This window comes from Balaenoptera acutorostrata, chromosome 1, assembly GCF_949987535.1.
Source record: "Balaenoptera acutorostrata chromosome 1, mBalAcu1.1, whole genome shotgun sequence".
Classification (NCBI taxonomy): domain Eukaryota; kingdom Metazoa; phylum Chordata; class Mammalia; order Artiodactyla; family Balaenopteridae; genus Balaenoptera; species Balaenoptera acutorostrata.
The window spans coordinates 45,244,872-45,269,031 of NC_080064.1; the positions used below are offsets into that span (position 1 = coordinate 45,244,872).

Here is a 24,160-nt window from a genome sequence, read left to right on the forward strand (position 1 = left end):
TCACAAAAACCATTCTTTAATATTTAACCAAAATTTGTTGGAATTTGTAGGGTTGTGTGTGTGTTTAAATGTCAGGGTGGTATGATTTTCTTTGGATGTATGGCTGTTGAAAGCTGAGTTGTACAAAAGAAATCTTTAGAGAACAGAGACTTTTCTTTACATACTTACTCCCAGAGCCTGCCCTTCATCTCATTTTGGTTTTCCACATTGATCCAATTGTAGCACTTCCTGGAGTGAGCTAGGTTCTAATCAGCAACATCAGGAAGAGAATAGGACAAAGCCAAATGAGAAAATGCAGATTTCATGTCATGCTCTTTGAAAACAGTGAATGCTTTCTAAGCTATCAGGCAATGTAAGTCACAATTTAACGTTTAATAATTTTTACCTGTAATGGACATGAACAGGAAATACGGAACGGGTCCTTTATTCAATAGGTGCACGATTTCTACTGAGATGAGCACCATGTAGCAGAATTTTACGTTGCTCTCTGTCCCACATAGTTGTGCTGACCTTAAAACCTCAGTAGTAGGCTATTCAGTAGTGATGCTTGGATAATCTCCACCGAATGGTGAATCAAAGAAGTTGTAATCTAGAGACACGAAATCACCTAACATTACTTCCTGGTAAGAATTTTTTCGTTATGATTGTTGAAAAGCTATTGAGTTAAAGCAATCATGCCGACTCCCCAAAGATAATGGTTCAAACCCCCAAAAGAAACGGTTGCAATTCTCTTGGATTGCCAGAAAGAAGGAATCAATCACTTAAAGTCGGTCTGCACGTTAAGTCACCTCTCCACAAACGTTAACATCCTACACACTAGTATTGTTTGAATGCAGTCCTGCACTGAATTGAAATACTGGCCAACGGTGGCCACAGGAGTCGTCCAATCCATGCCTACTTCGCTTCTTTAGGGATTCGGGTGTTTGAGGGACCGGAGGGCGAGGCAGCTTGAAACAGACCTTGACCGAGTCACAGATGAACCACTGCAGCGCGGTCAGGGTGCCAATCATGATGATCTGGGCGAACAGGCCCTTCCACACGGCCCCGAACCCCAGGTTGCGGAGAACCTCAAAGGCCGTGCTGCCTTTCTCCTTATTCATAACGGACACGACGGAATCGTTCGGGTGGGACACGACGGCGCAGAAGACGCCAGCTATGTAGCCGGCCGCAAAGGTCACGGCCAGCTGCTCAGCTTTGGTGCACTGGCTCTGCGGCTTGGGCACCACGTACTCGTAGAGCGCCTCGACGGTGCGCTCGAAGCAGGCGAACTTCATCATGGTGTAGGGGATCTGCCGCATCCAGAGCGGCGCCACGCCTTTGTAGAAGGCCCACCGGCCCTCCTCACCGTACATCCTGGGGGCCGCGGCCCGAGGCGGCCAGGTACAGGCTGCTTCTCCACTCATAGCCCTTCTCCTGGCCCAGGAGCTGCGCGTAGCGGATCTATACGAAGACATCGTATAGGCCGAACTTGAAGAGGCCCTGCAGGGAGTAGCCCAGGAAGGTCGGGGCCCAGCCTCGGGCCAGGCCGCGCAGCCCGTCATTCCGCACCGTCACCGCAAAGCCGCTCAGGATGCCCTTGTACTTGCCGGGGTCCACCTGCATGCGGCACTTGACCAGGTCCAGGGGCACAACGGCCGTGTGTGTCAGCCCGCAGCTCAGCATCCCGCCCAGGCCGCACAGCTGCAGGTACTTCGTGGAGCCGTACTCATAGCTGGGTTCCTCCGCAGCCGCCGCCCAGGGCCTGCCCTTGAGTCGGCCCGTGCTTCTCGCCTTCAGGGCTCGGTAACTGCCAGCGTCACACGTGGCCGAGCTCAGTCTAGTCACACACTCCCCTCTGCCGGAGCTCCTTCCTCCCTCAGGGGCCCTGGTGCATTGCGCATGCGTCTGAACTTACCCCCGAGAGCCCGCCAACCCAAAGGTCAGGGTGAGGAACAGGCCGGCTGGCGCCCATAGGGCTTCAGTCGCGTTCTACCTGCACCTGCACACCCCCTACCATCGGCTGGGCTGTTTGGGGTTGCAATCCTGCTCCTGAAATTTTAAGTAGGGGCATCACCCCGCCCCTCACCTCCAGGACCGCCCTTCGCCCCGCCCTCACGCCTTCGGGTGAATGGGCTTCTGGTAACGGCAGGAATCCCGCCCCTCAGCCCTTCTTACCCAATGGTCAGTGGCCCCTAGGTCTCACTTTCGCTGGTGGGTGAGGCTTACCGTTCCTAAAGTGGCTTCTGTCCGGCTCAGCGGCTTAGTCTTCTACAAAGATGCTAAAAAAATAAATCAACAAGTACAAACACGAGTAAACACATGAATAGGCAAGTAAATAGATAAGGAGGTGAGTGAGAGGGCGAAGAGTCGCCATGCACCATTGCCTTCCTGAAAGGCTTTTCTGGAGTCCTCACTCAACTGCCCGCTTATGGTAATGGTCATCTCCATGGCCACAGAGTGTTCTATGGAGGGAATGGGCAGAGAGAACCAGGAACCTGACGTTGGAGGCCCAGTCCCTCAGCTTCCAGCCTTACCTAACATTCTTCTTTTGTAGATGGGAAGGATATCTCCCCCCAACACCCACACTCCACTCTTGTTTCCCTCCAAGAGTTGTGAAGGTTTAGGAAGCATGGAGGTTCTCACTAAATTGAGAGAAGGGTGCTGATTATTTTCATTCATTAGGTATTTTTTTCATTGACTACTGAATCCCTGCCATGATTCTGGAGTTTACGAAAGTCAGAAATCCTCTCTCCTCTTAGGGAGCTTGCAGTCTCATTGGCCTGGAAAATGAGAAGTAAATGACTCCACGTGTAAATAAGTAGCATATATTCATTCATTCACTCACTGTGTGCTGGCCCCTATGCAGGATTAGGGGTTTAGCAAAGAGCCAGACATATTCTTGCCTACGTCTAAACAAGGAGATTAAAAATTGGTATTGTGTGATAAGTATTATGACAGGAGTTTGAATAAAGTTCTGGATGAACAATGAGGGGCAACTAATTCTGCCTGATGAATTTAAGAAGACTTCTCAGAGGTCTTGAAGGATGAGTAGGAGTTGGTTATATTAAGAAGAATGGAAAGATAATTCCAGGTTAGGGGAAACATGAGTGCATGACCCACTGAGGAGAGGTGAGTAATTTGGCATGGTGGAAACCAGCAAGGGTTGAGTCTGAAAAAAATAGAATTGGGTCAAATTAGGAAAAGCCTTAATACCTGTTCAGGACTTTGACTTTTATCATGTAGGGAGGCCAGTGTTTCTCAGAAGTGTGATACATAGATCACCTGCATCAGAATCATCTGGAGAATTTTATTTAAAATCCCTGATCACACCCTAGACCCTCTGAATGAGAATCTGAGAGTAGGACTACGCAATTTTAATAGGCTCCCTTGGGTGGATTCTTCATTAAACTTCACTAAAGTTTGAAAGCCACAGAATGTGGATGATGGGAGGTCAAGAATTTTTTTAAGGTTCTCTGATTAGTAATTCAACACATATCCTGGATGTGTATACAACTCTGAAAATTCATCAAGCTGTACATTGAAAATTAGTGCTCATTACACACTTTACACATGTTATATCATAATTATTTTTTAAAAAATTGGCTGGTGTAAAATTCTAACCACAAACTAGGGATGATGGCCAGAGGGAAAGCAGAGGCAGATACAAGACTCCTCAATCAACAAGTCTTATTGAACTCCTTTCCTTATTGTAGTCTTTTTTTTAAAATTAATTTATTAATTTATTTATTTTTGGCTGCATTGGGTCTTCATTGCTGCCTGTGGGCTTTCTCTAGTTGTGGTGAGTGGAGGCCACTCTTCGTTGTGGTGCACGGGCTTCTCATTGCAGTGGCTTCTCTTGTTGCGGAGCACGGGCTCTAGGCGCACGGGCTTCAGTAGTTGTGGCTCACGGGCTTAGTTGCTCCGTGGCATGTGGTATCTTCCCGGACCAGGGCTCGAACCCGTGTCCCCTGCATTGGCAGGTGGATTCTTAACCACTGTGCCACCAGGGAAGCCCCTATTGTAGTCCTATACCAATGTTAATTAATTAAACAAGGCCCTTAGACTGAGAGGACTTTAATGCTTTGGCAATTTATGTAAGGAAACCAACTAGGCTGTTTGTGATTGGTTTTGATTTTCCAAATAAGGCAAACGCTTAAGCTATAACCAATCAAATAATTTTCTTGCTTTGCTTCAGCATCTCTATAAAGTCTTTCCCCTAGTTCCTGTCACCGGAGCACTTCTAAATACTTCCTGTTTGGTGCTGCTAAATGATGCTGATTAAGATCCACTTTTGTTGTAAAGCAATTATACCCTAATAAAGATGTTAAAAAAAAAATCCACTTTTGCTCAAATAAACTCCTAGAATATCTAATATGCCTCAATTTATCTTTTAACACCAGGAATTTCAGTATTAAAGAGAAGACTCTCTCCTTGAGTCATAAGAGAACAATGAAGCGTTAAAATATCCCATGCTGACAAAATCAGGGCTTCCCTAAGTATGTTCCTGAGGATATTGGTCCACTTGAAAAAGGTCAGTGGTCCAACAAGTTCGAGGGGCATTTCGTACTAGAGCATTCATTCTCAACTGAGGTGATATTATCCCCAAGGCGGTGAAAATTGGTTCTTAAGGGGCAAAAAAATCTTAGTACAGTGGTTTGAGACCTTCCAAAACTCAACTCTACCCAACAAAATCTTATTCCTTGTTATTTAATTTCCAGGTTGGGGGAGGAGAGCAGGGAGGGTCAGGGGGATAGAAAAAGGCCTTTAGGGAAAGAAAGTCTAAAAAGGATGTGGGAAGGGAAGGCCAATAATGAATAAAAGGTTAAGGAACACTAGAGCTTCCTCTTGCAGATTCCCTTCTTAAAGAGACGTTCCATAGTAAAGAACTTTACTTTGTTAACTTAGGGTTCCCTAATCTTACTGGATCTCAGAAGCCCTTTTTTATATTATACCTATTCACATTTCACAGACGTAGTCTTCCGTGGAGCATATTTGGGGAAATGCTGGACTCTATCCAAAAATGAAGTTAAGAGAAAACAAGGAGTAAAGAGGACCAGAGTAATAATAGCAATTACCATTTACTTAGGCCTCTGTTTCCTAAAGGTACAACTTGCATGTTTTGCTAACATGTAACACAGGTCACCAGCTATTCTGTGAAAACTGAGGTGAAATCAACTTATCTCATTCATATGAGATACTTGTTCTTTACCATTAAGATATTTGCTAAAGAAAATGTACAAGTTGAAGAAACCAATCTAGAAATCTTCAGGACCAGAATTTTCTTAGACAATTCTTAGTTCAATAACTAAGCCATAAAGTCAGAAACAACTGGAAGTAGCCTATAAAAGTATTTTGGCATTACAGAGCACAAAAACCACCACTATTAAGTTTATCTCCTTGGTACTTATGTAACGTAGGGCAACATTTCTGTCTTGAAATCATTATTACACTTTTGCTGTATTCTCCCTGCTAACTTGAGTTGAACAGTAGACCTTTCCACAGGGCCAGATGTAGACTTTTATGTTTTCTTACTTGTTGTACTTAAAGAGAAGAAAGTTAAAATGTATTCATTCATTCAACAGATTTTTACTAAACTTCTATTATGTGCCAGGCATATTTTGAATTAATATACCAAAGCAGAACTAATAATCTACATTGTCCTCAAACAGAATTTTATGAGCTCTAAAACAGAATCACAGAGTTCCCAGATAAAACAGCAAACACTTCTCAAATGCCTGCTCTTTTCCAGGTGATGTAAATATCTCTAATCCTTACAACAACTGTACAAGATAGATATTCTTCCCATTTTATAGATATAAATGGCGGACACTGTTGTCTACCCAAAAGCCAATTGCCTATTCCTCTTTGCTACAGAACCTCTGTTTGTTCAGGTATCTGGCAGATATGCTGTGATCTCTACATCATATTTGCTCACTTTCTTCTCATGACATTTTAACTTGCAGGTAGGGTATTTGATTTTCGGCCGTAAATACTTAAGCCCATTGATGGTTTGTCTGCTCCAATTACACGAGTATATATCTGTGCACGATGTCCTTACCCCTATGTCCATGTGTTTGTGTATGTCTTTCCACTTTCCTCTGCCGGTTCATGTCGTTTTTCAGAATCAGAGGCAAAGTATGTATGTCAGAAAACTTTCCTTTATTGACCTACCTCCTTTGTGTTTTTCTGGTAATTACAGTTTAGTTTGCCAGACATTCATTTGTATTTAATCTAGACTGGTAAATTGCCATTTTAAAAAACTGTAAAGGAAATACTTCAGATGAGACTGTAAGAACACAGCTTACTTTGTTTATGTATCAGGTCATGATTCGGTGTTCTATCCAGTCTCCGTGGGCGTTGGCCAACTCCCTTATCAGTGAGAGTGAACTGGAGTAGTTGCTTGAGTTATTTTCTTAGCTTTAACATATACAATGAACTTAAGCAGGTAACTTCATCCCCCATCGTGAATCTCTATATCCATCATAAACATTTAGAGAATACAATTTTTGGTATGTCATTTTTTTAAAAAGCACATGAAGGACATTGAAATTAATAAATTTAAGTTCTTAGGAACTGAATGGGAAGGGGAATTCAATGTTTATTAAGCACTACTATGTGTAAGACACTATGTATAGTGGAAAAAGTCGCATGCTTTGGGCAGAAATAAATTCTGAGTTCACTTTTTTTTCTAGCTGTGTGGCCTTAGACAAGTTATTTAGCCCCTTTCTGAGCTCCATTTATTTATGTATTTTTGACACCTGTAATTAGGACTAATTATAACCTTTTAGAGTTGTTATACGAAGAGATTATGCACACAAAACACCTAGCCCAGTGCCCTGTGCATTAATGAGCATCCCATGAGTGTCAATTCTGTTACTTGTCCCCCTTTTCTGGTCCTCCTTAATCCTCTCAGCACCCATGTTTCTGTGATGCCGTAGTCTCTGCTCTTTCCCCTCCACTTGAGTGGATGATTTATTCTGTTAACTAAATTCCAACTGACTTAGACGGTTTAGGACAGGAACTGAAGAAATCCTAAGTGACAGACGTGTGAACTTCTTTGACACTGCCCCAGGACATGTCATGGCATAAAACGAGTAGAACAGAGGTTGCTCTCCTGTGGCACAGCAGGGGGGGCCACAGAGAGGAACAGGACAGACAACCGGGCGGCCTTTTTCCTTTTCCAAAGTGACTCTTCCAGCCTAGTGCCTTATTCAATTGAATTCTTCCTAGGGCTGCCACCTCATCCCAGTTTGTCCCAGACTTTCCTGGTGGTAGCACTGAAAGTCCAGTGTCCCTGGAACCCTCTCCGTCTCAGGCAAATCAGGACAGTGTACTTATAGGAGTCTGAGCTGTGCTCGTGGCTTCCAGCCACTACTAGTGAGCTGTGGCATAAGAATCACTGGCTTTGGAGCCAGGCGGCCCTGGGCCCAAATCCTGGCTCGTTGCAACTCTAGCTATGAATCATGTAAAAGTTATCTTTCTTGAATCGCAGTTTCTATATCTGTAAACTTCATCCTATTCTTTCCTGAATTTGTAATGAACTTCATATTATTACTAAATTAAATGATAGCACAGTGCTTGCAATGTTATAGGCCCTCAATGAATGTTAGTTCTCTCCTTCCTGACTTCCACATACTTAAGAGGGTTTCATTATCCCCTGGGGTACCATGTCTCTAAAAATCCCTGATTCAAGGAAGGGAGGTGGCCCATTGGACAGCAGGGGGCACTGTTGCCACTATTCCTCTCTTTCTACCCGCTGCTCTGCGTTCCCCCCATCCTCACACCAAAGCAACGAAGCTTTAGTAAACCACTGATCAAAGATGGCTAAACTCTAAACCCACACTTGGTTTTAACTTATCTAAATGTGTCCCACATGCCTGCAATAATGTTCAGGGTGTATCTGGACCATTTTAAATCTTGTACATTTAATTTATAATCCTCCTCTCTCCAGGAGGTTTGTGATGGGCCAGGGGGTCAAATGTTTATTCTTAGAATTATTTAACCCCAATCAACTAATTATTCTGATGAATTGTATACTTTTCCCCCTTTTTTGCTTGACCAGATTGGAAACAATGACAGGCATTTAACTGAGATTTATTTGTAAAACTCCGTCAGATTGGGAATTACGGAGTTCTTTAAATTGTCTCTTAAAATAAATATTTCTGATTTATCTGGCAAGTTAAAGGGGGAAAAGCAACAATCTCCAGACTCATTAAACTCAGTCGAACCATGTTTAAAGAGAATGTTGTGGGAGGTAATAATCCCTGTATGTTTGGATGAAAATCGTTCATAACAGATCTTCATGCCTTTTTGTTTGTTTGTTTAAGGAGTTACTTGTGTGAAGCAACATTAGTGCTCCTAGTGGTAATAACTGTTTACCTGTGGTGGGTTCTGGGGAGGGAAGTACATACATCAAGTACTTTTTAAGTTTCCAGAGTTCTTAACAATGTTAAATTTCCAAAGAACTCCACTGATCAAGCAGCATGTACATAATCTACCTGTGCCCTTTGATTGGAATCTTAGGAGAATCTGATGGACTATGTATCACAGTAATGGTGTAACCTTAGTATATAATGACACCCTTCTTTCTTTCCGAGTTTACCCAGCAGTTTATTGGTAATTTATAGCTAACAAGATAAATATGAAAATATTCCTATGAAAATAACATCGATGCATCTGCAGATTCAAAATGCAAACTAGAGCTTTATTAGACTCTTCTAGCTAACATATTCTAGTAGTCAGATAAATATTTCCAATTGTAAAGCATGAGTGTTTTGATCCCATTGGAAAGGCCCGAAATGACAAGGAGTACATTCAAGTTAGTGAAGGTAATGTAGCCAACATGAGGAAGGGATGTATGAAAGCGGTGTACTCCTCATGACAATGGCAAGACCGCTTGAATTTGAGCTGCTGTTGAAAACCTGGTCTTCAGAAATGGAAGGAGGATTGAGCAGGCAAATCTCTATTTCAGAGCTGTCCAATAGAAATATGTGAGACATATATGTAATTTAAAATTTTCTGGTAGCCACATTAAAAAAGTAAAAAACCACATTTCAAAAAAAACCATGCTACCTCAATACATCCAAAAAAATCATTATTTCAATATATAATCTATAAACAATTATTAATGATACTTACATTCTTTTTTTTCATACTATGTCTTTGAAATCTGGTGTGTATTTTATTTTCAGCATATCTTAATTTGGACTAGCCACACTTCAAGTGCTCAATAACCACGTGGGTTCATAGCTATGGTACTGGACAGCTTGGGTTTAATCTGTGCTTGGAGAGCCTGACACCACAAAAAGGTTGTGCAGCTGAATCGAATCTTCTGGTTAGAGGTAGACTTGGGTAAGCCAGAGGTACTACTTCTTTCTCCTCATTCTCCATTCCCTTGCCCCTTCCTCTTCCTTGACATCGCATAATGCATGCTAACCATGTGTCAGATACCGGTTGCTGTGCTGGATATTCTAAATGCCTTATCTCATTAATCCTGCAAGAATCAGAGATCTTACTTTATAGTTAAAGTAAATGAAATAACTAAATGATGGTACTATAGTGTAGTGGCTAAGATACAGACTTGGAGGCTATTCATACACATTTCTGACACTTCCTGTATACCTTGGGTAAGAAATTTCTTAATTTCTCTAAGCTTCAGTTTTATCATTTGTCAAATGGACAAAATAAATGTACCTCCCTTATAGATGTTGTTCTGTGGTTTAAATGAGGCCACATTTTGCACTTTACATTTTGCATTGCCTACAAAGCTGTAAGCATACATTAAATCTTAATATCATTAAATGGGATAAATGTGGGACACTTCGGAATTTGCAGCAATTATACAAACATTACTACCGCTACTACTACTGAGGTGCAAAGAAGTTAAATGACAACCAAAGTAACACAGCTAATAAGTAATGATCAGGTTCTCAACCCAGTTTGCCTATCTCTAGAGCAGTATTTCTTGTCATCTGTTTACAGTTATAACATGGACTGAATTTGTACTGACGTTATACATAAAATGAAAAGGTCTTTTGAAAGATAAATTCCTGATGTCTGCTTGCTGTTCTCATAGAAGCAGAATTCAGGGAAAAACACTGGGTGTTTTGTGTTTTTTTTTTTTTTTTTTTGATAAATAGGAATTTACTGTTCTAAGAAACTAGACAAGGAACATACATAGAGAAAGGAAGATTAAATTTTTCTTTGTTCTTTTTTTCTCTCATATAGTTGATTTACAATGTTGTGCTAGTTTCTGGTGTATACTTTGTTCCTTTTTACTCTGATTTTACTAGGGAACAGTATCCTGCATATATTGGCATTAAATTCATGCATGTTGTATTAAACCAAATCTGCATTTTAACAAAGGACAGAGATATTAAAGCTACTAGCCCCTTTTAACACTGTACTTATAGGGACATGTCACCCTTTAAGACAAAAAATTTCTTGAAATTTATAGAAATTGGATAGTACTATCAAAAGTACAAGTGATCAGTTATATATACTGTGAAAGTTTCTGTGTGTGTAAAAATACTTGTTTCCATCAAATTAGCAAGTAAAAACAAAACAAATGTCAGTGCTATTGAGTCTAACTCAGCTAGCAATGCCACTGTGAGCATGCCCTCTCTGCCCAGGTGTTGTACTTCTTATCTGCTCCACAGAATTGTTTGTTCCAGTCTTTATCTACACAATCTCTTCAACTGCTTTCTGTTTGATTTCATCTCATTTTTCTTTTCTCTCACTCCTTTGCCTTCCATCCCTGCTGCTTTGTGTTTCGTCTGTTTAAGATTCCTAGGAGATGTCATATGAATCGGTCAGGGACCCAGGGTTAGGAGGAACAACCCTGCCTAGCGTAGTGCTAGCTCAGGGCCATGACTGGCCTCAAGTGTGTGCCCCACCTGGAACAACTGCCCCAAAGAAAACCCCACTCAGCTCCATTTTAATCTTGCAATACCTATGTGAGTCCTAGTTACTTATTGTTCCACCTTCTGAAAGAAAAACCAAGGACAGAGACTAGATGTCTGGACATGTGGGTTCTAGTTTGGCCTGGCTCTGCCATGTCATTTCCACTCCTTAGTCTTAGATAGTGATTCTGAACCGAACTTGGGTCTGCTCACCTGCTGTGCAGCAAAGCCATTTTACTGGTGAAGGAAAGTATGGTGTTTATTTATAGGGTGCCATGCAAGGAGTACAGGCAGCTCATGCTCAAAAGACCTGAACTCCCCGATGTCTTTCAGGGAAGGGCTTTTAGAGGCAACATTTGGGGTGAGGGTTGCAGGGGGATGACTTTCTTCTGATTGGTTAGTGGTGAGGTAACAGGGTGGTGTTTCAGGAATCTTAACCATTAACTTTCTGATTCCAACCAGTCTGGGGTCTAGTGCTCCTGCTCAGCTTGTGATCACCATCCTCCACTCGGGTGGGGGTCTTAGTTCCAGTTCCTACAGAATAACTCAAAGATACGTGTCAGATTGTTGCGTGTATCCCTTAAGGAGGAACTAGGACTCTGTTTTACTGCTGAACTATTGTTTCTTGACTGCTTTTCCTTTGTTTCTGCATTCCCTCACTTTCCTAATTAGTAACTGATTGCATCTGTTCTTTGGAACTCTGGGAAGGCCTAGGAGACTATAAAGCCTTTTTCTTTATAAGAAACGGGAGACATGGAGGGGCTATTGTATGCCGGAGGGCCCTGCAGGGTCCTGCTCAGTTTCAAAAGTGACTGCTCAGTTTCAAAAGTGACTGCTATAGTTTCCTCTAAGGACTCCCTCCATATGGTTACTGCTCAACCTCTCCATCTCCTCTCCCTCCAGGCTCCTGACCTCACTTTACGATAGCCACGCTGCAGCCTTAAACATGCTGTTCTTTCTGGGACACACCTCTCCTGCTCCTGTACCTGGCTAATTCCTACTCATCCTTTAGGCCTGAGCTCAGGAATCAGCCCCTCAAGGAAGTCTTCCTTGACTTCTTGATCCAGATTAGGACCCTCATATGGACTCCCATAGCATCCTGGGTCTCCCCACTACTCCTCAGCTTTCATCTGGAATTGTTTGTTTACTGCCTGGTTTGCCAGCTAGGAAGTATACATAAAGGTAAGGATCCTATCTTTTTATTTACTTCTGTGTCCTTTATGCTTAGCACATAGTTGGCACTCAATGAATATTGGCTATGGGTAAAGAAAAGCAAGTAAGCAGGGCATCCTAGGAATTTTCACCAAGTTGCTACACCTTCATCCTCCTTTGCCCCAACTGTAATGGGGTATGTAACAAGACAAACATTTCTATTAATCACCAATGCTTTCTTGGGGAGAGCACTGTGTTGCTTAGAAGAAATATTGAGCTAGCAGATATATGGTTAAGAACATGGACTTTGAGGATAAATTTCCTGGTTCTGAATCATGGCTCTGTCACTTAATGGCTGAAAACCTTGGGCAAGATACTTAACTTCTGTAGGCTTCAGTTTCATCATGTGTAAAGTGGGGCTGAAAATAATAGTACCTACCTTAGAGAGTTGTTTTGAGTATTATATGAATTAATACACATAAAGGACTTAATAATTACTGGCACATACAAACACTTAGTAAGTGCTAGTAGGTATTATTACTGTTATTAAACCATCAGGGATAAGGGGTAAGCTCAAGGAACCAAAGTTGATCCTCAGATTCTGCTTGTCGGGAGAGTACTCCTGTTCACTCTGGGCTTTCTGTTTTGTATGATGTTTGGGAAAAGTTGGTGGATTCAAGTTGATTTACTGTGCCGGTGAGAAAGGAGATGACTTTGACATTGGCAGGAGAGGGAGGTAAGATTCATTTGTACATTCAACAAATATTTACTGAATGTCTACATTGAACTAGACATAAAGAAAAGTAAGATAGTCACATCCATTACAGAACTCTCAAAAATCAAGGAGAGAAAAACTAGAGAGGCTGGGTACTGGGGTGGGGGTGGGAGGTGGTGGAGATGGGGGGGGGACCAGACCAGTTCCTCTCCAGTGGGCGTGGCACAGCAGAGGAGGATCTTGAGAGAACAGAAATGCTAAGGCAGGATTTTAAAGCATCTGCTGTAGGATGTGTCATGTAAATCCTCCCCTCTATCCCCTACAAAATCTTCAATAAAGTTTTCATTGCTCACTAGAGAGAACCTGAAGAAGAAGATAGAAGATATCTAGGTTATAGCTGCTGGGGGAAAGATGCTATAGGCAAAAAAGCCCTTCCTTACTCTTGTGTGCTACCAGTGAGGAAACATTATAGTGCATGCAATATTTAATGATTAAGTGATACCCCTGTGTACTGCATAATACAGGGCTCTTTAAAATGAATATGAATTAAACAGTACGAATAGCAATCGTATTAACCGAAGAGAAGAGGCATCATTCAAAGCAGGAAATTTGGGACTCCGAGGAAAAAGTAGCCGTATCTAAAGCTGGAACTCAGATATGACCATCAACCAGCCCCTTTTTGGTTAACTAGTCAAACTGGTGATTCCCCAGCAACTATAACTTGTCATTTTATAAACTACTGCTTACGATGATGCAGACTTTCTTAAACATAACAGCCAAAGGTTTAGGTGTGGGGAAGGAAGGGGTCTACTATGTACTTACTGCTGTCATCCTTCTTTGACTTCCAGTTTTTCACTTTTACATCTTACCATCTTTTAAAATAATAATTTAAAGAAGTATGTCTGTGTCTATTTCTATATAGCAGCAGCAGCCTAAGAAGTAATCAGTCATCAACCTAAATAAAACAAAACTATCAATTTGCCTGAATTTCCAAGAGTGAAATAAATAAAGCTCTGTTGGAATTTACCTACACAGATTGAGACTTTGCGGGGAAGAGAGAAATAAACTAGTATTTCTTTTTTTCTTATTTGTTTACTGTATAAACCCTGAGGTTTCTGCATCTTATAATGTGACTACTGATTAAAAAGATATATGGTTGTTTATTAATTCAAAGCACTATGCAAATTCACATCACCTTGGGTAAATTTTGCCCCTAAAGTTATGAAATAAATATGGAAGCATTTTGTCCTTAACAAGGATAAAATAAGTTAATTCAAATAGTTGTCTTTGAATAGGATTTTCCTTTAAATCATTAATAGGAAAATGAAGAGAGCTTGGGTGGTCAAGCATGAAATGTAAATGAGAGTAGTTTTCTTGTTTAGGCCTTATCAGCTGATGTCACCTGATGTTAAAATTTAAATTTGAGGGGCTTCCCTGGTGGCACAGTGGTTGAGAGTCTGCCTGCCAATGCAGGGGACACGGGTTCGAGCCCTGGTCTGGGAGGATCCCACATGCCGCGGAGCAACTGGGCCTGTGGGCCACAACTACTGAGCCTGCGCGTCTGGAGCCTGTGCTCCGCAACAAGAGAGGCCACGATAGTGAGAGGCCCGCGCACCACGATGAAGAGTGGCCCCCGCTCGCCGCAACTAGGGAAACCCCTCGCGCAGAGACGAAGACCCAACACAGCCAAAAAATAAATAAATTTATATTAAAAAAATTTTTAATTTGATAATGCAGAAAATGACCTTATAATTTGCAGCATAATGAAACAATGCAGCTTATGCCCCAGATTTTTTGACAGTAGTATTGAAAATATGATTTTTAAGTAACATTTTCAATTGACAAGGTCGGTGAAAAAGTTAGACATTCTGAATTGAGTAGAGTCAGAAAAAGAGCTTGCCTGTCCTTGTATCTATGGGACCATATTTTATTTTTTAAATCAAAAATTAAGATACAGGGTGTTAGAACAAAGCAGAGACAAACCTAGATCTCTTTAAATGGATTTAAATTACCAGTGAAATTCCTAAAGGGCCAAATAATACAGGAAGAATATACTTTTTGCCCTCTTATTAAGATGAGGAATATATTTCTTTAAAGCAGAAAAAGATTTTAGAAACCTCTTTTCAGCTTTCCAGTACATAATTAGCCTCAGATTGGCAACCACTTCCTACTGTCAGGCAGCTGGTGAGAAATGCAAAATACAGCTGCAACCAGAGGCTCAGGAAGATCAAGGTGGACACCAGGCCTTGACTCTCAGCTTCTACCATTCTGCTACCCGAAAGAGAGAACTTCAGAGAAAGGGCAGTTAAAATTACACAGGTTTTCGCCAGGTATTAACTATAACTACCTCCTTAAAGAAAATGATTGATCCTATGATCATAAGCTTTTTTCTTTCTTTTTTGGACCTAAGGGGGGAGGGGGAAGACCTCAGGGAGTCACAAATTTCTATAAAACAAAAAAAATGAATTAGTTTAGTAGTCTTGGGAAACTATGAAGTTTGTGGCAGCTTTTTAGGTGTCCCGAGATTTGGGTTGTTTTACAGAGGTAACTAAATTCATGGCACAGTTAGGCAATGGTTCAAGCTCATGCTAAAATATCCTAAGTCTATTTTACTTTAAAGCATTCTAAGTATGCTTGACTTTGGAAGGCATCAACAACAGCAATATGCCATCTTCCAGAAATGCATTCCTATACCAATAAGACTCTTAAAAAATGGGAATTACTATAGGGCACACCCTTGAGCAGCTATCACACTGCACTGAGCTCTTGAGAATATTCTGGAAGCATCACTGTGAACGGCTGCTTCCCTGCAGGGGAGATAAATTAAATTCAGCAGAAGCAGCAGCTTTTGGGAGAAACACGGTTTGCCTCTTGGAATGCTTTTCTACCGGAATGGGTTTATATGTTCCTCTGGAGCTTTAAATCTGTGCACCGTTGAATATCACTCCGCCTTTTTTTGAAACTACGAAATAGCTTCTGTCTGTGGGATGGCGGGAATAAAGAGTTTGGAAATTAAATGCCTAAAACGTCAGATAATCCAGATGACATATATGCAATAGCATTCCATGAAGAACTTATTCAACCCAATCCCTTGCATCTTATTAACCAAGGGATAGAAACTCCAAATTTTGCACCCAAAAAAGGAAGGGAAAATGCAAGGGTCTTGCTGCAGTTCCTGGGACGCACTGAGAGCCGCTTTGTTACAAGTGTATCCAAAGTCCCCAGCACGAGCGACTCGTGGGGCGCTGCTCATCGCTGTTCCACTCGCTGTGCAGCTCCCAGAGGAAGCGGTTGTGCTATGTAGGCAGACCTTGCCAAGCTGGCCGACAAGATGCTGCGCTCCCCCAGGTGCTGCCGGTGCCGGAACCATGGCTTCCTGGTGCCCCTCAAGGGCCACGCGGGCAAGTGCCGCTGGAAGCAGTGCACCTGCGAGAAGTGCTACCTGATCACCCAGCGCCAGAAGATCATGGCCGCGCAGCAGGTGCTCACGAACCAGGCCTCCGAGGAGGAGCAGGAGGTGGCCCTGTGCGTGCAGGGGCCCCAGCTGGCCTCCGGGGCCGCGGCCGCGGCCGCTGTCCTGGGCTCAAGCTTCCGCACGCTGCCTCTGCCTGCCGCTTCGGGAGTCGTGCACCCGGGCCCCGAGGGCCGCGCGGCCGCCTTCTTCCCCGAGAGACGCCCGCGGGGCCCGAGCCCCGGCCCGGGTGCCTTCCAGCCAGTTCTGGGCGGCCGCAGCCACGTGGGGCCGAGAGAACGAGCCGCCGCGGCCATGCCCAGTTCTCTGAGGCCCCAGCTTGGGGCGGAGGCCGCAGGCCGGGGTTGCCCCGGATGCCTGGAGCTGCGCAGGCCGCTTCGGCCGGCGCTCAGCCCGCCGTTCGCCGACTTTGGTAAGATTCCCGGGCCCCGCGCGGCCTTGCCCTGCTGTTGGTTCCTCTCCGGGCTGCCGCCTCCCCGCTCCCCACGCTGGCGTCCCAGGCCTGCTCGGATCCCGCGGGGAAGGGGTGGGGGTGGGGAAGATGCTTTCTAGAGGTAACCTTGCTTTGGGATACCATTTTCTGAGTACGCATTTGGGTTCGGTGCCTTTTTTGCAAGAAGGTAAAAGAGAGAAAGGAATGGGTGGTTCTGAGGGCTTTTAACTTTTAGCTACAGCTTTTTGCTTTTCCATCCTGAAAGGAAAAAAATGGCCTCCAGTCGACCTAGCTGCCCCTCCCCCTCCACGGAGAGGCCCGAGGGAGCCTGACCATACTGCGCTTGCGCGCCTCTTCCCGCCCTTTTCTTGGGCTGGAGGCTCCTCCCCCAGGACGTCCCTGTGGGTGGGCTAGCGCAACAAGACTGCGCCTGCGCACCGTCCCCTCCGTTTCCGTGCCCTAGAGGCCCCGCCCCTCAGCCATGCCCTGCCGCAATGGGTCTAACTGTGCAGCCCTTCCAGCTCTTTCTCAGGCGTGGGTGGGAATGCGATCTCTGCTCCCTACAGGACAGTCTATTGAGATGATTGTTGTTGCCTATTTTTTCTCCCCTCCCTCCATATGCATAAATTACATTGTTCCCTAGGTCTTGTGGCTTTCACTATTACAATTTCAAGTCACATGTAGATTTGAAGCTTTTTTAAAGGGGCTCTTTTTGGGTGCAGACACGTGTTTTCTTGGTTTTCTCTATGGCAGTGTGGTAGAAAGAGCACAAGTCTGAGTCAGGACGCTGGGGGCCTGCTCACTCTGTAACCCTAGGCAAGCTCCTTCCTTCTGTGGCAGTCTCTCCCCTCTGTATGCTAAAGGGATTGGCCTGATGCTCTCTGAAGCCCGTTTCTGCCTTCTGGGACATTCTAGGAAAATATAGGTCCCTAGAGAACTAGATGGAGAAGACAGATCTGAAACAGCAATTCTAGGAGAAGGATACCTTTCCATGGACACAGTGCCTTCCTTCCTTCCTTCCATTTATTTATTTTTGGCTGCATTGGGTCTTCGTTGCTGTGCCCGGGCTTTCTCTAGTTGCAGCGAGCGGGGGCTGCTCTTCGTTGCGGTGCGTGGGCTTATCATTGCGGTGGCTTCTCGTTGTGGAGCACGGGCTCAGTAGTTATGGCATGCGGGTTCTAGAGCGCAGGCTCAGTAGTTGTGGCACACGGGCTTAGTTGCTCCGCGCCATGTGAGATCTTCCCGGACCAGGGCTTGAACCTGTGTCCCCTACGTTGGCAGGTGGATTCTTAACCACTGTTCCCCCGGGGAAGCCCCACAGTGCCTTTCTTTGTTTCATCCCTCAAAGAACAGGGACTGAGCCCTGAGCACTATGTGCCAGACACTAGTGATGAAAAGGATGAGTCAGATTCCTTGCCCTCAAGGATCTTGTCCTTGGGAGAGGGACACCACTGATCAAAGAGTTGCACAGATTGGTGTATAGAGCTCTAATAATCAATCGATGGTTTAACTGTGGTCAGAAGGAAGATTAGGAGCTGAGTACTGAGGACTTCAAGAGGCAAAGTGGGATCAGGAGAAAAAGCCTTCCAAGCTTAGGGAACAGCATCTGCAGAGGCCCTGAGGTGGAGGAGAAAGAAGGAGCTGCTAGATTTTCGGGAACGAGGAGGCTGGAGTGGAGGCAGGAACCAGCCCACATGGGGCTTCGTGGCTGTGCCAAAGGACTTTTCCTAAGAACAGTGAGTGGAACATGGGTGAAGGGTTTAAAAAGCAGGGAGGGTCAAAAGCATAATGGATGTGGGAGTTCTCCGTAAATGGATATGAGTGTTTATTGTACTGCTACCTTCAGACAGTAATGTGATGCCCTGTTTCCTAGCTCCGTGTGTTCTTAACACTTCCCTCTTTGTGTCCCTTTTCAGGGCCCCCTCTGAGCGTCAACTCAGATCATGTGGTGGGGTCTGAGTACCTGGAAAGAGAGCCTTCCAAGCTGTACCGCAGCTGCTCCAGCATGCAGCCCTACCACCCGTTCCTGCTGGGCTACCAGGATGCATCCCTTACCCCAGGGGTCCCCCTGCAGCAGGACTTCCGGCACGTGTCCTGCAGCCACTACCATGGAGCAGGCTTGGTGAGTCCCATCCCTGACTTTTCGAGGTTCCGCCTTATCCCAGTTACCCTGGCTGCTTTTACGGACCCTCAGTCCCAGGAAGCCAGCCGTTGTGCCCACTCTGTACCAGGTCCTGGGCACTGGTCGGAAGGATACAGCATTGACCTTGTACCGTGTGTGCCTCTGGGAATGCACGTGTGTAGCCAAGTCTTGTACACATGTAGACAAGTCAGACTGGGCTGTGGAATGGGTTAAAAGGCTCCGGGAGCTCAGGCAAGAAGGAATACAGACACATTTCAGATGAGCCCAAGGAACCGCCACACAGTAACACTGAGTGACCACCAGCCTTGACCCATGGAATGCCAGTGCTAGAAGGGCCCTTCATTTTGCTGGGTACCAGAAAGGAAATATCACTTTCCTGGAGCCACACATTTGAGGGCAGAGCCAGGAGCAGACGTAGGTCCCCTGCCCCAAAGGTACATCCCACTGCAGATGGCAGAGGGCCTTCAGAAGGAAATGGCATTTAAGCTTAGTCATGAAAAATATGGAAACCTTCCCCAAACACCAGTCACCTTAGGAGATATTTGTTGAAAGAATGGATGAAATTTAATCCTTTTATAAGATCAGTGGTTGGCTACTAACTGGTGTGCTTTTGAGCCTGGAGTTTTGAGTGCTGGATGTGTAAAAGTCAGAGCTGTTGTGTGAGATACAGGTGGGGTGACCAGGTTTTGTGACCTTGGTTACCAGCTCCTTCCACCCTTCTCCCTTTTGGCAACCACTGAGGGCCATCAGGACTGCAGGACAGTGAGAGGCCTGGGTGACCAGTCCTGACCTTGACCCCATAAGGCTGGACCTGTGGGGGAGGTTGGCTCAGACGCAGTTCAAGTTCATGGAAATGTAGACCACTGTTACCTTTACTCTCTCCCTCAGAGCTACAAGCCTAACCCTGGGTGTTACAGAGATGTTTCCCTTGGGTGGAGGGTGGAGAAGAGTGAGTAGAGAGTAGGCTTCTTTGGTTTAATGTGGGAAGTGAGTAAGAGAAAGGATAAAAGCTTGGCATTTAATAATGAGGTCATTAGCCACAGGTCATTCGCCAGTTCAGTGGGGTTGCAGCTGTGACCAGGCAGGTCAGGCGCGCAGGGGCTGGATCCCCACTCTTGCTTCACCTCAGCAGCTTCTCCTCTGTCTGTTCCAGATCTTTTAAAGTTTTATTTAGAAATCATTTTCCATTCATTCAAGGGGGAAAAGTTGGAACACCCCTGGTCTTGATAATTTCCGGAGTGCCTACTGGCCCTTATGTCAGCCCTCGAGGTGAATGTTATTTCATTGTAGGGCAGAGGACGAAGGCTCCATGAAGTTGTGTATTTGTCCAGGGTCACAGGACTGGGGAGTGAGGGACTAGGATTCAGATCACACAGCTGGTCAGTGACAGAGCCAGGACAGAGGCAGGGCAAACATGGCCCTTGACTCTCACCACCACCCCTGCCCTGCCGGAAATTTGGGGGTGCCGGCCACCCCATTGCAGCCCAGGGAGAGCACGGCGTCTCTAGCCTCCACACAAAGAGAGGGACCTTGGCCAAATGGAGCACACACCCACCGTCTGCTCACACAGAAGCCTGGGGCCTGGCGTCCAGGGCAGGGCTCTGATTGACAGGCCTGCCAGACGGCCTTTGTTAGGAGTGTGATCTCAGTTGGTTTATCTGGGCCTGAGCTGCCACCACACGCCCCAGGCAGGAGCTGGGATCCAGGGAGAGACTCCGCTGAGCAGCTTGGAATTAAAGCACTAATAATCCCCCTTCGCACCCCCTTCACGTCTGGAGAGAGGATCAGGCGTTTATTTGTGAAGCTGCTTCGAACCCAAGAGCCTATGAATTGCTTTCATCCTTGTCCTGCTGCCCCCTGCCCAGCCTCCTAGATACGCCCCGAGCCACCTTCCACCTTCTCTTCCTGTCCTGCCCCACCTGCTACTTCTTTCTTCCTCTTTTCTCTTCCCACAAAAGAGCACAGGCCTGGAATCGCACAGACCTAAAGACCAATCCTACCTCTGCTGTTTACTGGCCACATGGCCTGGGGATGTCAGCTAACCTCTGAGGACCTCGCTTGGGTTCTTAATCTGTAGGACGGGGGTAAGAGTCCTATCTCATAGGGCCATTGATAGATTCCAGCAATAAGGTGTGAATGTGTACAAAGTGTCTGGCACAGGGTCTGGGACATGGCAGGTGCTCAAAAGTGGGCTTATCTTCCCTTCCTTGTGGTCAAATTAAGTTAGGAAGTGCTGGGTTAACCTAAGGAGATTTTTGCAGACTGCCTCGAGGCCTTTAATATGCTTGTGTGCGACTCACCAGTGTGGAGGTGGTATGCAGGGTTTCTCAAACTCCCTGGACAAAGAACACTGTTGAGAGCACTTTTGGAAATACCTTGTAGGACACCAGAGTTCTCTGGAACACAGCTTAAGAAGGGCTGCTCTGAAGTATCTGGATGGAGAAGTAAATAATAGGACCCACACCTGAAATTCATAATTTTCTATTCCATTCACGTCTTTCCAGTTAAGTTTCTCTGAGTTTTTCTGTGTAGTCATCACCCCTCCACGTCCCCTCATTCCAGCCTTGGGGTCCTGTGGTGTGGGGTGAGCTTCCGTCTCCAGAGAAGGAACAGAAATACAGAAGGGCTGATTGCTGAAGCCACTTTCCTGAGGTCACCCAGCTGCCCTTGCCTCAGTAACGGCTGCACTACACTGTGTGGTTAGAAGGGGGACACCCCCCAGGCCCAGCGACCCTGGAGTCTGAGTCATTACACGTGCAGAAGGTGGGACCACACGTAGTCGGGATGCATGCAGATCCTTCTCCGTTGCAAAGCAGTGGAGTCAGGCCGACTTGGGATTCAGTTCTGCCTCTGCCACTCACCAGCTCTGTGGCCCTGGGCCTGTACCTTCATCTCACTGATGCAGTTTTTGGTCACCACAGTGAGGATAGTAGTAGAACCTCCCTCCTAGGGTCGTAAGGATGGAAGGAGGTTGTGGACCTGTGCAAGTGCGCCTGCTCCCGGGCTTATCTGAGGTGTGCCTGTGTTCCTTCTTGCCTCAGTCATCTATGGCAGGTGCTTGCCGAGCGCCCTGTGCCCCGGTGTCTGGGCCACGGAGGTGAATCTGCCCCACGGGGAGCCCCCCGTTCAGGAGAATGAACGTTGGGTCGGCCCTTCTGGCCAACCCTCTCCCCTCTGGCTCTCTGCTGTGTGTGCCCCACAGGTGGTGGAGCCAGTGGAAGACCTCCAGCCCGGCTACTACCTGCCGCCGCCGCCGCCCCAGTTCCCCCCGCGGTACCTCTCCGTGCTCCACTGCCTGCCCCCGCCGCCGTCCTTCTCGCTGTCCATTGTGTCTGACGTGGACACTGGTGAGTGAGCCCCCATCTTCCAGCTGCCGGGGTGCCAGGGAGACTTTCTGGAGGAAGGGGGCCCTATTGTGAAGTGGACGTGCAGAGAAGGGAAATGGAGAACAGAATTTTAAATGTGCTGGGCCCTGGGTAAGCTCTTCCTTGCACCCCTCCCTAAATTCCATCTGTGAGCATCTAGGGGAGGTGGGTCCCCATTCCCAGGTGAGGAAACCGACAGAACCCTGAGAGCTTCTCCTATATGTCCGTGGCGGAGCTCAGATTTCAACAGAATTCTCTGTCTGGCTCCAGGTCCAATGCTAATTTCCTCACCTTAGTAGTGCCCGTGGACAGAGACTTGGAGGATGGCACGCATGTGGTGTGTTCAGAAGACCAGAGGTGCCAGGCCTCTCTGGCTGGGGAAACAGCACGTGCTGAGCCTGGAGCAGCAGCTGGAGCCAGTCTGGGGGCTGGTGGGGATGATTCCTCTCCCCCAGGCCACTCTAGAGAGAACCTGCCCTTCACAGCTCTGCCACTGGTGTACTGGGTGATCTTGGGCACTCACACCCTCCTCTAGATCTCAGTCTTCTCACCTGTAAAACGGGCCCTGTCACAGGGTTACTGTGAGGGTCAACTGCAACTCTGGATGTGAAAATGCTTTGGGTTTTCTTTTGAGGACCCTTGCAGCTTTAAAGGTTCTAGGATTTTTTTTTTTTCCCTTTCCATCCTCCCCTGAGGCTCCACAGGAAAAGAAACTGAGGCCTATTGTACACTTGCTGTGTGTGCAACACCTAGATCTGTTAGGTGGGGAGATGGTGCAGTGTGGCTTGAAGTACGCTGGCCCTGGTGCCGCACAGCCTGGGTATAAGTCCTGACTCCAGCGCTTGCCAACGGTATGACCTCGGGCCTGTTAATTCACTCCTTGGTGCCTCAGTTTCAATATCTGCACAAGCGGACTAATAAGGGTCCCTTACTTCATGAGGCCATCCTGAAGATGGCTGAAACGATGAAGGCGGTAGTAAAAGTTAGTTCTCATTTACTGTTTCACCTAATCCCCTGATGCTGCAAAGTATGGCCTCATCTCCTTTGACAGAAGGAGAAGCTGGGGAGAAGGAGAAACTGAGGTTCACAGCTGGGAGTAGCTTGCTTCCTCCCACCCAGCTTGTGACAAGCAGAGCTGGAGTTTGAACTTGAATCTGTATCATGTGACCAGGGCTAGAATTCCAGTGTCCTGACTCCTAGCAAATTAAAGGTGGCAGTGGGAATAACTAATTCTCCGTAGGGAATGGGAATGATGAGAATGCCTTAGAGAAAACTTACATCTGAAAACAGGTAATTTTCCCTCTTGCTAAGTCCAGCCCCTCTTCTCTGTCCTTCACAGATGACCAGTATGCGGAGGGGCCATGTGAGCCCAGCCAGCCTTCGTCCCAGGAGCAGTCCGACTAGGCCCAGGCCCTCAGGCCAGCAGAGTGGGGCCTTGGGGGCGTTACAGCAATAATTTTCTTGTCTCTGTTCAGTGATGTGTAGGGAGGAAGGATAGTGATAGGCGTAAGATGGCAGTTAATTCCCATTTCAAGATTGGAGGAAGGAAGGTGATTGCTTAAGTTCTCTCAATCCTGAGATAACAGGGGGTTGAAAAGGAGCTTGGAGGATGAAATCACCAGGGCAGAGCCAGGGCTGTAAGGAGTGGGGGACTGGCGGAAGCTCACGTTAAGGAATGAATTTAACCATCTCTGAGTTGTGCTGCTGTTATCAGACTCACCCCCAGAGGCAGCCTTTCATTCCTTAGGTCCCGCTCCAGGACAGGAGGCATCGTCTACTTCAGCCTTCTGGTTTTGCTGCCTCCACCTGGTCCCCAGCTGGGGGCCACACAGACATCAGGTGTCCAGCACATCCAGGTGGATGGCACAAGCAGCCAGGACTAGGGTGCTGACAGCAGGTTCTGCAGCATCCTTCCTTGCTGCTCTGTCCCCCAGGGTCAGCCTGGCCACTCCCCCTCGCCCCTTCTCCAGGGGCCTTTACTATAAGCATTCCAGCCGCTA

General features: G+C 46.1%; 1 protein-coding gene and 1 pseudogene across 1 annotated transcript; one reads left to right on the forward strand and one right to left on the reverse strand.

Annotated features, from left to right (window-relative positions):
• Nucleotides 1-371: 371 nt before the first annotated feature.
• Nucleotides 372-3,218, reverse strand: LOC103003505 (phosphate carrier protein, mitochondrial-like; annotated as a pseudogene).
• Nucleotides 3,219-12,138: 8,920 nt separating this feature from the next.
• On the forward strand, nt 12,139-23,564 carry DMRTB1 (DMRT like family B with proline rich C-terminal 1). Its single transcript, XM_057546819.1, has 5 exons — nt 12,139-12,156; nt 16,052-16,631; nt 18,569-18,774; nt 21,998-22,142; nt 23,500-23,564. The coding sequence occupies exons 1-5, from the start codon at nt 12,139-12,141 to the stop codon at nt 23,562-23,564; spliced, it is 1,014 nt and encodes a 337-aa protein (XP_057402802.1).
• The last annotated feature ends 596 nt before the right edge of the window (nt 23,565-24,160 follow it).